At 41.7% G+C, this 14277-nt stretch overlaps 1 protein-coding gene across 2 annotated transcripts in view; it reads right to left on the minus strand.

The window, feature by feature from the left end:
- MARCHF6 (membrane associated ring-CH-type finger 6) overlaps positions 1-10641 on the minus strand; it is an 84411-nt gene extending 73770 nt beyond the window's left edge. The window contains exon 1 of one of the 2 annotated variants that reach the window (XM_023625850.2): positions 10335-10641. In XM_023625850.2, the coding sequence (XP_023481618.1) occupies positions 10335-10353 (19 nt within the window). In that variant the 5' untranslated portion in view covers positions 10354-10641. Of the gene's footprint in view, positions 1-9837; positions 10107-10334 lie in introns of those variants that run through there. The other variant, XM_070246044.1, reaches the window with a different exon arrangement.
- Positions 10642-14277: the final 3636 nt, after the last annotated feature.

A 14277-nucleotide genomic window follows, 5' to 3' on the forward strand; every position in this document is an offset into this window, starting at 1 on the left:
AGCATATATGAGTACTTCTTTTCCTATTTATTGCCAAATAATACTCCATTTTACTGATATACACATTTTGTTTATCCATTCATCAGTTGGTGGACAACGAGTTGTTTCTACTGCTTGTGAACATACATTTTGAATTCTCTTGGATATATACGTAGAAATGGAATTGCTGAGTCGTATGATAAGTTTAACTTTTGGAGATTAATTAGCAGCACTATTTTACATTCTCACCAGCAATGAACGAAGGTTCCAACTTCTCCACATCCTCGGCAAAACTGACTATCTGTCCCTTTTGATTATAGCCATCCTAGTGGGTGTGAATTCCATCATGGTTTTGACTTGTATATACCTAATGAAAATGATGCCTATCATCTTCCCATGTGCTTATTAGCCATGTGCATATATTTGTCAGTGAACTGTCTGTTCAAATCTTTGGGCCATTTCTTAAATTAGGTTATTCATTTTCTTATTATTGAGTTTTGAGAATCCATTATCAGATATGTTTTGCCAACATTTTCCGCAGCCTGTCTTCATTCTCTTAACAGTGTCTTTCAAGTTATCATGCTTTTAATACTGTACTTAAGAAATCTTGGCCTAAGCCAAGATCACAAAGATTTTCTCCTGTATTTTGTTCCATAAGTTTCACAGTTTTAGGTTTTTCATTTAGGTCTAACATCTCTTTGAGTTAATTCTGTTTGGTATATGGTGCAAGGTATGGCTCAAGTTCATTTTTTGCCTATGGATATTCAATTATTCCAGCACCATCTAGTGAAAAACTATACCTTTTCCATTGAATTGCTTTTGTGCCTTAGTCAAAAATCAATTATCCATATATGTATGGGTCTATTTCTGGACTCACTATCTTAAACCATCAGACCAATGGATTTTTTTTTTTTTAAAGATTTTTTTTATTTTTTTCCTTTTTCTCCCCAAAGCCCCCCAGTACATAGTTGTATATTCTTCGTTGTGGGTTCTTCTAGTTGTGGCATGTGGGACGCCGCCTCAGCGTGGTTTGATGAGCAGTGCCATGTCCGCGCCCAGGATTCGAACCAACGAAACACTGGGCCGCCTGCAGCGGAGCGCGCGAACTCAACCACTCAGCCACGGGGCCAGCCCCAGACCAATGGATTTTAACTTAAGTTGATTTACTCTTAAAAAGCTGACTGAGGGCCAGCCGGGTGGCACAGCAGTTAAGTTCACACACTCTGCTTTGGCGGCCCGGGGTTTGCAGGTTTGGATCACGGGTGCAGACCTATGCACTGCTTGTCAAGCTATGCTGTGGCAGGCGTCCCACATACAAACTAGAGGAAAATGGGCGTGGGTGTTAGCTCAGGGTCACTCTTACTCAGCAAAAAGAGGAGGACTGGCAGCAGATGTTAGTTCAGGGCTAATGTGCCTCAAAAAGAAAAAAGTTGACTGATATGTTTTCAGATACAACACTGCGTAAGAAACTTCCTTCCACTTGGGGCTGGCCCCGTGGCCAAGTGGTTAAGTTCGCGCACTCCGATGCAGGCGGCCCAGTGTTTCGTCGGTTCAAATCCCGGGCGCGGACATGGCACCACTCATCAAGCCACGCTGAGGCAGCATCCCACATGCCCCAACTAGAAGGACCCACAGCTAAGAATATACAACTATGTACCAGGGGGGACTTTGGGGAGAAAAAGGGGGGGAAAAAAAAGAAACTTCCACTGTTGACTTTTGGCATATTAACAAAGAACATCCAAAATTACCTGAAAACATCCCGCCCTTTCCAAACTATCTGTGTTGAGGCCAAAACTTCTTCATACACTTTAACCAAAACACATGGCAACAGAGTAAGTGTGGAGGCAGAAATGAGAATCCAACTGTCTTCTAATAATCCGGATATAAAAGAGATTTGCAAAAAATGTAAACAATGCTATTGGTCTCACTAAACTGTTTTTGTCTTGGAAAATACATTTATCATAAAGCTATTTTTGTTAACGTGTGTTAAGTTTAAAGTTCTGTTTTCAATTCTAATACAGTGTGTGTGTGTGTTTTTATCCCCTACATAAACAAAAGTCCTTTGGGTCCTCAATTCTTAAGAACATAAAGGAATCAATCCTAAGACTATTGGTCTTCAAACTGTTCTATTCAATAAAAGTGCCTCTAAGGAATTTTACAATGTTTGATAATGGGGGAAATGAAATTTATGTAGGAAACACTGTTGGGACAGGGCTTCAGTACATAGCAGGTATTCAATATGTGGCAAATGGAGGAAAAAAAAAAAGACAAGGACTCTCCAACTCTTCTATCTCAAAAGTGCTATAACTGAACTACACACTAAAAAGGGTAAATTTTATTGTGTGTAATTATACCTTATTACTCTGTCAGTAAAAAATACATAGTCAAGTGGGAGTAAGGAAGAGAGACAGCACAGTTAAAAGGACATTATAACAAAGTTAAGTTATAAGAAGTAAATGTACAGAAAACGCTCCAAAGTCTTCCAAGCCTTCCAGAACTCATGTCTGTTATGGACTGAACTGTATCATTTCCCCTGCTCCAACAAAATTCGTATGTTCAAGTCCTAACCCCTAGTACCTGAGAATGACTATATTTGGAGACAGGGTCTTTAAAGAGGTAATTAAGTTAAAAAAGAGGTCATTAGGGTGGGCCCTAATCCAATATGACTGGTGCCTTTATAAAAAGGAAATTAGGACACAGACACGCACAGAGGGAAAACCATGTGAAGACACAGGGAGAAGACGAAAATCTGCAGGCCAAAAAGAGAGGCCTCAGAAGAAACCAACCCTGCCAACACCTTGATCTCACACGTCTAGTCTAGCCTCCAGAACAGTGAGAGAATAACTGCTGTTTAAGCCATCCAGTCTGTGGTACTTCATTACGGCAGCCCTTGCAAACTAATACAATGTCCACAACTGAACTTATCTCTTCCCATTCACAGCTGATCAAACTATACTAGAAATCAATTGTTTTAAATCCTCCTCCCTACATCACTTCATCAATCACTATATTCTATTAATTCTACCCTGATCTGTTTCTTCTTTCTCATTCTTTCCATTCCTTCTGCCATAATTTAAACTCCTATAATACCCTGCCCAGCCTACTATAATAGCATTCTAAAATATAGACTGAATTAATGACAGTTTTCCCTTGGGGTCTTACTTCCTATTTCCTTTTTAAGAACTCTTTCTATTCTACCTGTATTATAGCAAAAATAAACAATCTTCATGTCCTTACAGGAGACAAGTAAAACCCACTAAAATAAGCCTGGTCTGGAAGAGGATACATGGGTAGCCCAGTATTAAATCACTCATAGCATTCCAACCTGGAAGGTATTCTAGTTCAACCATGCAGCAGACACCTTTTGGGATGTCTGCCCAGATCAAGAATGGACACAGTCAGCCATGATTTTTATCCGTTTTTAAAAAATATAACTGACATATAACATTATATTAGTTTCAAGTATACAACATAAAGATTCAAATATGCACATATTGTGAAACAATCACCATCATAAATCTAGTTAAACCTATAACCACACAATTATAAATATTTTTTCTTGTGATAAGAACCTTTAAGATCTACTCTCTTAGCAACTTTGGAATATATAATATAGTATTATTAACTACAGTCATCACGCTGTACTTTACATCCCCAGGACTTATTTCATAACTGGAAGTTTGTACCTTTTGACACAATTTGTATTCTTATGTTATCTTCCCCACCAACACCCACCTACCTGGATCATGAGTAAGCACCTGACCCAAGATGGGCGAACCATACTCTAGCTCCCACAAATTTGAGTTTAACAGTTCATCAGGAAAGAGGTATGTTCAGGGAAGGAGGCAGTGACACAGTGGCAAGACAACTCATGTCTCAACTCTCTGCTCAAAACCCTCCCACGGCCCCCTATCTCATGGAAGTCCCACATACTCACTCCCCCTCTTCACTCCCCACTGACTCCACGATCTCTCTGACCTCATATTTTACTTACCCTTCCCTCAACTCATTTACTCCACTGCAGCTACAATGGTCTGCTGGTTATTCCTTGAACATTCCTGGCATACTCCCATCTTAGAGATTCCATATTGGCTATTCCCTCTGCCTAGAATACTCTGCCCACAGAGCAATCTACATGTCTAATGCCCCTTCTCCTTTGCTCCTTCTCAGTGAGGCTTTCCTTTACTACCACATTGAAAACTGCAACCCTTTCCTCACATCCTGGCACTCCTTATTCCCTCCTGATTGACTGTTCTCCTCGGCACTTACAACCTTCTAGTTACGCCAGATAATTTATTACATGCTTCTTTTCTGTCTTCCGTCCCTCCTCAACCAAGCCAAAAACAAGAATGCAAAGCTCTGAGAAAGAAGGGATTTTGTCTATCTTGCTCCCTGCCTAGCCCAAGCGCATAAAATAGTACCTGGCTCATAACAGGTGCTCAATAAACGTTTGTCAAATAAGTGCCTGTCTGCTTGCTCATGAGCATGCCAAAGCAGTGAAAGCTGATCTGTGGTGAGAAGTATGAAGCCAACATGTCTGGAAGCAGAGATAAAAGACCATGTGGTTCTAGAAAGACAGTAACTAGCTGCCTGGTTCTGACAACTTCCCAACCTTTTAACTCATTTTTTCCAAATCTAAGTCACCTCAAGTTTTTGCCATAGTAAATAAAGAACATGATCAACTGCAATACACTTCAGCTTCATACCTTCCCAATGAATGTTTCATAAAGCGTAAAGAACAATTGCTGCAGCATTCCATTAAAAAACTGCTGATAAGATTTTGCATTATATTCTGTTAGTGTAAGAAGTAATCTAGAAAAATGAAAAAAAAATGAGTTCTATGTATCACTGGGCTGAAATGAAAGCACTCTACTATAGCAAAACGTTTAATATCTTGATGGGAGTTTCTTTTTTTTTTTTTTTTAAAGATTTTATTTTTTCCTTTTTCTCCCCAAAGCCCCCCGGTACATAGTTGTGTATTCTTCGTTGTGGGTTCCTCTAGCTGTGGCATGTGGGACGCTGCCTCAGCGTGGTTTGATGAGCAGTGCCATGTCCGCGCCCAGGATTCGAACCAACGAAACACTGGGCCGCCTGCAGCGGAGCGCGCGAACGTAACCACTCGGCCACGGGGCCAGCCCCTTGATGGGAGTTTCATATATCAATACTTCCTTGCAATATCTATTCCAACAGTGAGCGCTTTTCCTTTTAAAAAAATGTATATCCTTGGGCAAAGGACAGATTTTTTTTTTCCTGAAACTGAAATATCTCGGTGCATTGCAGGGTCAGAAGCTGCATATCTAAGGTCTCCTGCAGCTCTGAGGTGTAAAGATTTGATGATGGATAGCAGTTTACATAACAAAACTGCACTCATACAAACTAAACACAAACAATAAGAATGATTCATCCATCCTATGTATTATGAGAATGGATTACAAACTTGTTGATTTTACAAAAATAAAATTTAAGAGGCATTTTCCTACAGTTCAGCGTCTCTATGACCTAACAACTCAAAATACAGTCCAGCGACATCACCTGGGAGCTTGTTAAAAATGCAAAATCTCGGGCCCCACCTACTCTTAAACTATTGGATCAAGATGTGGACTTTAACCAGATCCCTGCGTGACTTATGTTTACATTGATCTTTGAGGCCATGCTCCATAGACAACGGCTGCAAAGTGTGACGGCCAGGCCAGCAGCATCAGCATCATTGGGGAACTTGTAAGGAATGCAAATTTCCGGACCTAGGATATTAGTCTACCTGAGCTGCCATAACAAAGTACCACAGACTGGGTGGCTTGAGCAACAGAAATTTATTGCTCACGGTTCAAGAGACTGGGAAGTCCAAGATCAAGTTGCCAGCAAGGTCGTCCTGTGGTAGGTGTTAACAGTCTTCATCAAACATATCTGACTCCACCCTTCTGGGATAAGTGTGGCTGGTGAGCAGAATAGGTCTGTACCTGGGAGCCAAACCCCCAAACCCAGGTCACCAAAGAGGAGTGCGCAGAACTTTAACCACTTGGCCACAGGGCTGGGCCCTCAAGGCCAAGAGACATCTCTGAGAAAATAGCATTGAACAGGAGAGATAAAGTTCCTGCTCCCATGGATGCTTATGTCAACTGAAAAAAATAGGAATTGAACACATAAACACAAAACACTATATAATTCCACTGATAAACATTATAAAGGAGCATACAGAGTGTTATGAGACTTTGTAACAACAGTCTTCGCTATCTAATGAGAAGCTATGTTTACAGTGATGAATATCATGGAGGAATTGATATTTAGGCTTAGACCTGAAAAATTACTGAGAGTTGGCCATGTGACACGGATGATTTATTCCAAGCAGGAGAATCCGCATGCTTATGAATCAGCCCAGTGAATGAAGACTCTAGGATTTCTTTTCAATGTTCATATGGTTTGCTAGAGTTCAGCCAGGAGAATTTAAGAAACTTTTCTGAGTAACTTGCATATGATAGAAAGTTTTCAGTAAAGACTTGTCAATAGACTAGAATATTTGGCTCACACTGATTTGAAATCTAGTGACTCTCTTAACACACTTATATTAAGCTCACACAAGGTATTATGGACTGAGAATTAATCTCTCAGACTGATTTACTTGTAAAAACTTGTATAGGCTCATGAAATAGCAATGATAACAATTGTGAATTTTCAGATTCTGCCCTGATTGGCATAGTTCTGTGCTTATTTTTCTACCCCAAAATATCTCAAAATGTAATTCAGTAAGGCAAGGAGTGCATATTGTGGGGAGAGATGTACGGAGGATATGTAAAGAAAAGACTTTCCAATTAGACATATCTCGGTGACATCACACCTTCATTTTTCTGTATCATGGCAAGTTATTTAATTCCTGTGTGCTTCATTTCCCTTTTATTTAAAATACAACTGATAATATCTCTGGAAGCTCCTCTAATTAATACTGTTATAGCCTTTGACAAGTTAGTTGTTTTGGCTATTAGGACCCATTCTCTCAGTGATCACAGTGCTTTTGTGATCCTGATGCAATAAAGAGAATGTTGTAAAGACAGAATTTTATATTTTATTAGTTACAATATGTTTTGCATGTCTGGGAATCTGCTCAGTGCCAGTAATAGTACAACTAAAAAATATTTCACAATTCTATTATAAGCCAAAATTCTCTATTTCTCTTCCTAAATTTTTCCACCTCTAACACAAAAACATAATCGCCAGTATTCTATGATTGAGTGAGAGGCTACTGAAATGGGCAATGGATTTACCTGTATCCTTTCCCTTTGTTCTGGGAAGTATTCTCTTGCAGTATCCTTCTAAAAAATACCAAAACAAAACTTATATTTTTTCATATTTGTCATTTACTCTTAGAAAACTCAAGAATCAAGAGTGGTTTAGATATGTTCATTTATTTTATTCCCTGTGTCCATAATTAATAAGTGATTAAGCTAAGATCCCAAATTATTTAAAGTCTGTAGCTCAATCAATGGAAAGTGGAAATGAGTAGTTTTCATGACTGAATCTTCTCAATAAATAAAGAAATGCAAAAAAAATAAAAAATAAAAAATAAAATTTAATACATTGAACACTTTAGAGAGCTTTAAAATCTAGCAAACACTATGAAGGGCCAAAATCCATCTGGCCAACAACCAATTTTCTAACAGAATTCAGTATCATTTACTACAAATACAAAACATTCTGAACATTATAACATCATATATGGTACCACTAGAGGAAAGTAATGTGCTATTTTTAAAAGAGAGGGAAGAGTTACACTCTTTGCATGGTTGGTATTTTAGTAACATTCTTAGTCTGTTTGCTCAGTTAACATATTAACAAACAAAAGTAAACAACATGATCAGTGTTTTTAACAATGGGCAATAGGATTAAAAGATTTTTTTAAATTTAGTTCTCTTTCTGTTCAGCCATATTTTCCAAGCCTTCTACATAAAAACTGCTTCTTTTGTAATCGGATAAAAACCCAAATGTTATTTTTTTAATCTAAGAAATAATCTATAATAACTAATTTAGCAAATAGAACAACTGTTTCCAAGCTTTTTTCTTCACTGTATCATTTTTACCATAAAATCCTCTGTAATCCTCCCTTTCCTTCCAGTGTTTTTTCAAGTTAAATTTAAATTAATTTTGAAAATTTCAGAAGACTCCCAATTTGGAATTTTGCAAAAATAGCCATGAGAAATATTAAAACTCACTTTCATTTCATGACTAATAGTTTTACAAAACAAATGCAAAATAAGGTTCTGTCAAATTATGCAAATAATTCATCCAATAAAGGGAGTGACAAAAATAAGCTATTACAGCAGTGGACACTGGGCATACACTTAGAAACACCTAATTCAACCATGGAGTCTACAGACCTGAAAATCACTCTTGCCACTGACATGTGCTACCTGTATAACCTTGGGCAAGTTAATCAAACCATCCTCATCTGTGAAAAGGGGATATTGCCCACCTAAAAATGTTGAGAATTAAATGAGATGTTTATAAAGTGCCATACATCAAGTCCTCAGTAAATGTTAGTTATTCCTACAGGGAACACTGTTCAAGTCAGTAAATAAATACCATTTATATCTCACCTTGATTATAACTGTACAATGACACAAATATGTTTAAGCACTAGAAGTACACTAAAAATACTTTCAGGATTCCATATAAACTTCAAGATCCTACAATTCCTGAGTTACCACTATTGCACCATGAATGTACACAAGCACTTAAGTGCCCAGGCTGAAAGAATGGAATTTACTATAATTTGTCAGTACACATCAAGTCATAAATAAATAAATACATGCCTTACTAGATTGAGTCATTAAAATGTGAATCGGAAAGGATGTGAAATCTATGTAGATGGAAATTTACACACCGGACCACCTGTCAAAAAGAATGTAATCCCTACCCTTGTCAGTAGTTTCACTTTACTATTTTTTCCAAGGGAGTCTCCTGTGGCGATTAGCGTCACTCACTGTGTATAATAAACACGACTGGGGCATAATAAAAGGAAACTCTATTTGGTTTTTTTGGGGGGTTTTTTGGTTTTTTTTTTTTTTAGGAAACTCTATTTGTAATCAGAATGTCTAGGTTCAAATCTGTCTCTTACTAGTGTATGAAACTTGGACAAGCTACTAAGATAACTAAGCCTGAATTTCCGCATCTATAAAAGATAATAACACCTATCTACTCCATAGGGCTGTTATGAGGATCAAATGTGAACGCATGTGAGTATGCTTTGTAAACTGTCCAGTGTCACATGCAAATGTCCTCATAGTTGACGTGCTTACTGATTATCTAAAGAAAGACTTTTTTAAAAAACGATAAATCGAGCTCTATCAACTGATAACATGCATAGACAATATCAAACTTTTTATCACTCATTATTCCACACCATGACAGTGCTCGAGATTTTTCACGTAAAACCACCAAAATCGCAATCCATAAGGCTGAAAGACGCTTATCATATCCCCACAAAAATATATCCAAAGCATAAATGTCCAAACATCAAATATCCAAAACATCAAGGACCCAGGATAATCTAGTAATGTCCTCCAGAGACTCACTAAATGATCTGACAGGCTCTAAAAACATAAAACCGCTTAAAAATAACCTACCCTCAGTGCATTTGCATCAGCAAATGCATTTCAATACTCATGGGTGTTTACACCTTATGCGTTCAATTTACACGGGTCAGCTTCTTCCGAGACACACGCACTCACAAAACAAAGCGAACACGCAAAACACTGCGCCCTGGTGTCACGGATGAAAAACAAAATGACACCAAAACAAAAGAATGCGAAAGAGCCTCCCCGCTTCCAACCACCCGCTGGACCCTCCTCCTCCTCGTTCAGTAAACACCTTCTTCCGCGGAGAGCGAGGTTTTAAGCAGGGGTCAGTCCCCCCCACTCGGCCGTCACCTGGCGGGCTATTTTTCACGAAGTTTCACAGTCAACAAAGAAGTTCGGTCGGGAGGGGGTAGGGCCTGTACGGCGACGGGCACAACGACCACAAAAAAGACAAAACCGAGTGGGGGAGGGTGCGGAAGATGCCCCCGGGCGGCGGCGGCGGCGGCCCCGGGCCTGGCGGAACGCGCGGGAGACGCCGCCGGCCCGGCCCCGCAGCCCCCCGGCCCCGGCCCCGCAGGGTCCCCGCCCTCGGCGCGCGCGGGAAGCGGCGGGGGCGCCGAGGGTCACCTTCCGCTCCCGCTTCCCCTCGCGCCGGCGGCTCGGCGGCAAACGGCCCGGGCGCCGGCCCCGCCGCGGCCTCCGCGCGCCCCCGCCCGAGGGGAGGCCCCCGCACGCCCGGGCAGAACCTGCGCCGGGGCCGAGGCCGGGGCGCGGGCGCCGCCGCCTTACCTTCCTCGGCGGTGTCCATCTTGTCTGGGGGGCGGCGGTGACGCAGCCGCGAGCGCCCGCGGCCCAGGCCCGAGCCTTCCGGCGGGGGAGGGAGGGAGGGAGGGGGAAGGGAGGAGGGAGCGGAGCCGCGCGGGCAGGTGCGTATGCTCAGGTGGAGAGAGGGAGCGAGAGGAAGGAGAGGGGAGAGGGAGAGGGAGAGGCTGACGGAGCGGGCGCCGTGGGGGGAGGGGCGGGGAGCGCGGGGGCGGGCGGGGCGGGGCGCGGGCCGGAAGGGGCTGGGCGCCCGACGACAGGTGCTGTCACTTCCGGAGAGGGCGGGACGAGGAGGGGCGGGGCCGTCTCACCGCGGCGGGTCCTGTGCTGCGCCCAGCTAACCACCAGGGTTGGGGCTGAAACCTAAGCTGGAGCTGAACTCGGGTGGCAGCTAGGGAGGCGACAAAGGGCGCAGAGCCGAGACGCAGAGCAGCGTCAGTGGGCGCCAGGCAACGAGCCCAGTGCCATCCCGGCCGCCGTGCACGACGAAGGTTCCGGGGGGCTTAGGAATTTCCCGGGCACCCGGGAAAATGCAGGTTCTGCGCCCCCTCCCGCCGCCCCGGGACTCTGGTGTCGCAGGTATGGAGCGGGCCCAGGAATATGCATTTTTGCTCGGGACCCGGGTACTTCTCATGCACGTTTTGAGGAAGTACTAAAACATCACTGCAGTGTAGGAAGACAAACGCTTTAGCTGTACCAAAATTCCTCCCAGAGAGACTTCTGCATTTGAGTGGAAAGACTCCTTCAATAAACCGCTTGGTCTGGGAGTCGAAACACCCACCTCTGAGGGAAATCGGTTCAGATGCGGACAGGGCTTGATATTCTGTGTCGTGGACGCTTACCTGGCCAGGGCTGAATTGCTTCGGCCTGATGCAAGGCTGAGCTGTGTGCCCGCACGAGCACACCACCTTTCCTCGCCGTAATCCTTGGCCTTTTCTCTAAATGAAGAACTATTTAGAGAATTCACATTAGACCAGCCACCTCCTTAGGACTGCCTGAGTAAAGCAAAGATGTCGCTAACCTGAATAAAAAGTATTTTAAACGATATGCAGATGACTCTCAGAAACAGATTCAAGAATGCTAGCAATCTCTTCTCTGTGTGAGGGAAGAAATTGGGAAGACCCCTCCCCCAAGCCTCATCAATCAGAAGGAGACTTAGAATAAAAATAATAAAATGGAGTCCTCCAGAAAGAGGGCAGCCCTTGAAGACTAATGTCACTGATTTAACTAATATCACTTGTTACCCAAGGTGAGCAAGCAAATTCTTGATGCGGTAATGGAGACCCACTGATTTCAAGGGCTGACGTTGAGAATCGAGCATATTTAAGCCTTTCGTTAAATATGTTTATACTCTCTCCCAAGAAACTGAATTTGAAGGAGGCCATTGCCAAAACCCCATCCCTCCCACCCGACACCAACATGAGCTCACAACGCCCTAAGGCCTGTGGCAGAGCACTCTTCACTTAGCTCAGACCAGGGGTGAGGTTCAGGACCACCAGATCCAGTCTCAGATATGGTATAGCATAAGGAGGTAGGATTCCAAGAGGGAGGCTTTGAGAATTGCTGAGGGAAGTGCTGGCCGTATTTCAGGACAGGTATGCGAAGCTTCTGGCAGCACAGCCAGTTAGGATTGGAGGAATGTATGTGTAGGGAGTGGGGGTGGAGGGCTTTCTCCTTTTGTCTTTAGGTGTCTTCCTTAGTGATGCTCAAAGGAAAGTTACTTCTAGAATTAAGAATTGCCCCAACCTTTTTTCATTCGGCCTTTGGAGGTTAAATATTAGAGTAATAAACCAAAATTCGTTGAGTCCCTACTGTGTGCCGCAACACAACAGCCCTTTGGGATACAGAACTCTCTTGGTTGCCATTGACAGGAACCCAACTAAACTGGTAGGCAAACGGGAGGAATATACTGTTGACATGAACAAACTGTGACAAGGGTAGTTGTGTACTGGGCCTCAGGGACTGCTAGCACCAGAGTCTTTCTCTCTGCCCCCATCCCTAAGCTCTGCTTCTCTCTGCATGTTAGCTTCATGCTGTCAGACCAGCTTGCTCCACATGGCTGGAGACAAAGCCACTGACAGCTCTCAAGGTCACATCTTCAGCCTCACCATCAGACAGGCTGAGGAGGATGATCACTGGTCCCAAGTGAAAAATTCCCAGAGAAAGACACTTAATTGGTCTAGCTAGGTGACCATCCCTGAACCAAATGATTGTGCCAAAGAACTAAGATCTGTAAGAACATGGACACCGTTGTTGAACTACATTATTGAGGTGGAGAAAGAACATTTCCCACAAGAAAAGGGAGGAGAAAATAATAGATGTCCATTATATTAAAGTTCTCGTTGTTTTTGATTATTATACAGAAATGTTTTCATTTATCACACTTTTATCAGTGTTAGAATTGGTACAGAATTTCTATCTGAAAAAAATGTTCTTTTTATCAAAAGAGACATGTAAAGATATAGCATACACGTGTTCCAGTCTCATTTGTGTGTGTGTTTACTGTGCCATGAGGATACTGTAGTCTTGTCATGCTAACATGGAATACTAACATGGAAGGGAGAAAGGCTAGAAAGAACCCTAAGATGTTGGAATGGAAATTTAGGTATTGTAATGAACTCACTTTAACAAGATGTAAATCTACGTAGAAATATATATGCGTCTGTGTGACTCTACGTTGTAATATGTATTATATTTTAGATATATACACTAGGAGAATATATTGTAACCTCCAAATATATACTATCAAATATATGCTATCAAAAATATACTATATTCCTAGTATACATACTAGGAATATGTATATTATATATTTCCTAGTTCTGTCCTCTGAGAGAATCTACATGCAGTGATAGCCCAGTAGCTGTAAGCACATTGAGCATACAAATTTTGGGTTCTAATACCACACTCCACTAAAAGGAACCAAGACTGTGTGATAACATAATGATGGATACGTGTCATTATACATTTTTCCAAACTCATAGAAGGTACAACTCCAAGAGTGAACCCTAATGTAAAGTAGGACTTTGGGTGATTATGATGTGTCAATGTAGGTTTATCAGTTGTAACAATGTACCCCTCTGTTGGGGGATGTTGCTAATAGGGGAGGCTATGCATGTATGAGGTAGGGGGTACATGGGAAACTCTAACTTTCTCTCAGTTTTGCTGTGAACTTAAACTGCTCTAAAACAATAAAGTGAGAATTTTTTTTGAAGTATTCATATTTTTGGAAAAAAGAGATCCAAGACTCTTTGAAGAAATGTCAGATTTTAGGGCTGGAGTAGGGAAACTATAAGATGAGCCTGGAACATCTTGTGACAGAAACAAAGGAAGTGCTCAGAGACTGACAGGAGCATGTTAAAAGGACACAGAAACCAGCTCAAAGGGGTTCCCGTTGGCCAAATTGGGGACAATTTGCGCGTTAAAAGAAATACAGTAACAGATTATAACCTATTGAATAAACTAGGAATCTATGAGCTCATAGTGACATAAATAAATAAGGAGAAAGAAAAGCTCTTCCTTTGCAGTATAACATCAACCAATAAATGCAAAAGGAATGATATAAATAGAAAATCATTTGCCAACCACAAGAGTGCTTCAGGCTGGAGTTGTCAATGGAAGCTAAGCCTGGGCGAAGTTTCAGTAAGGAACAGGATTTTATTATATTGTTGGAATATTTTCCAACAGTTCCAAAAGAATAACAGTAGCTTTACAGTGAAGACATCAACATGACTAGATGATCAAAGTTAACATCACCAGTGATGGGACAGATTGACATAATGAGAAAAGCAAAGCTTGCCAAGAAGGTATGCCTGAGTCTCGGCATGTGAAATAAAACCTTGTTCTGTTTGTGTTAATCTCCTAATTCTTGCAAAAAAAAAAAAAGTAAAAGAAAGACAAATCACCGTTG

The sequence above is a fragment of the Equus caballus genome, chromosome 21 (genome assembly GCF_041296265.1).
Source record: "Equus caballus isolate H_3958 breed thoroughbred chromosome 21, TB-T2T, whole genome shotgun sequence".
Lineage (NCBI taxonomy): Eukaryota > Metazoa > Chordata > Mammalia > Perissodactyla > Equidae > Equus > Equus caballus.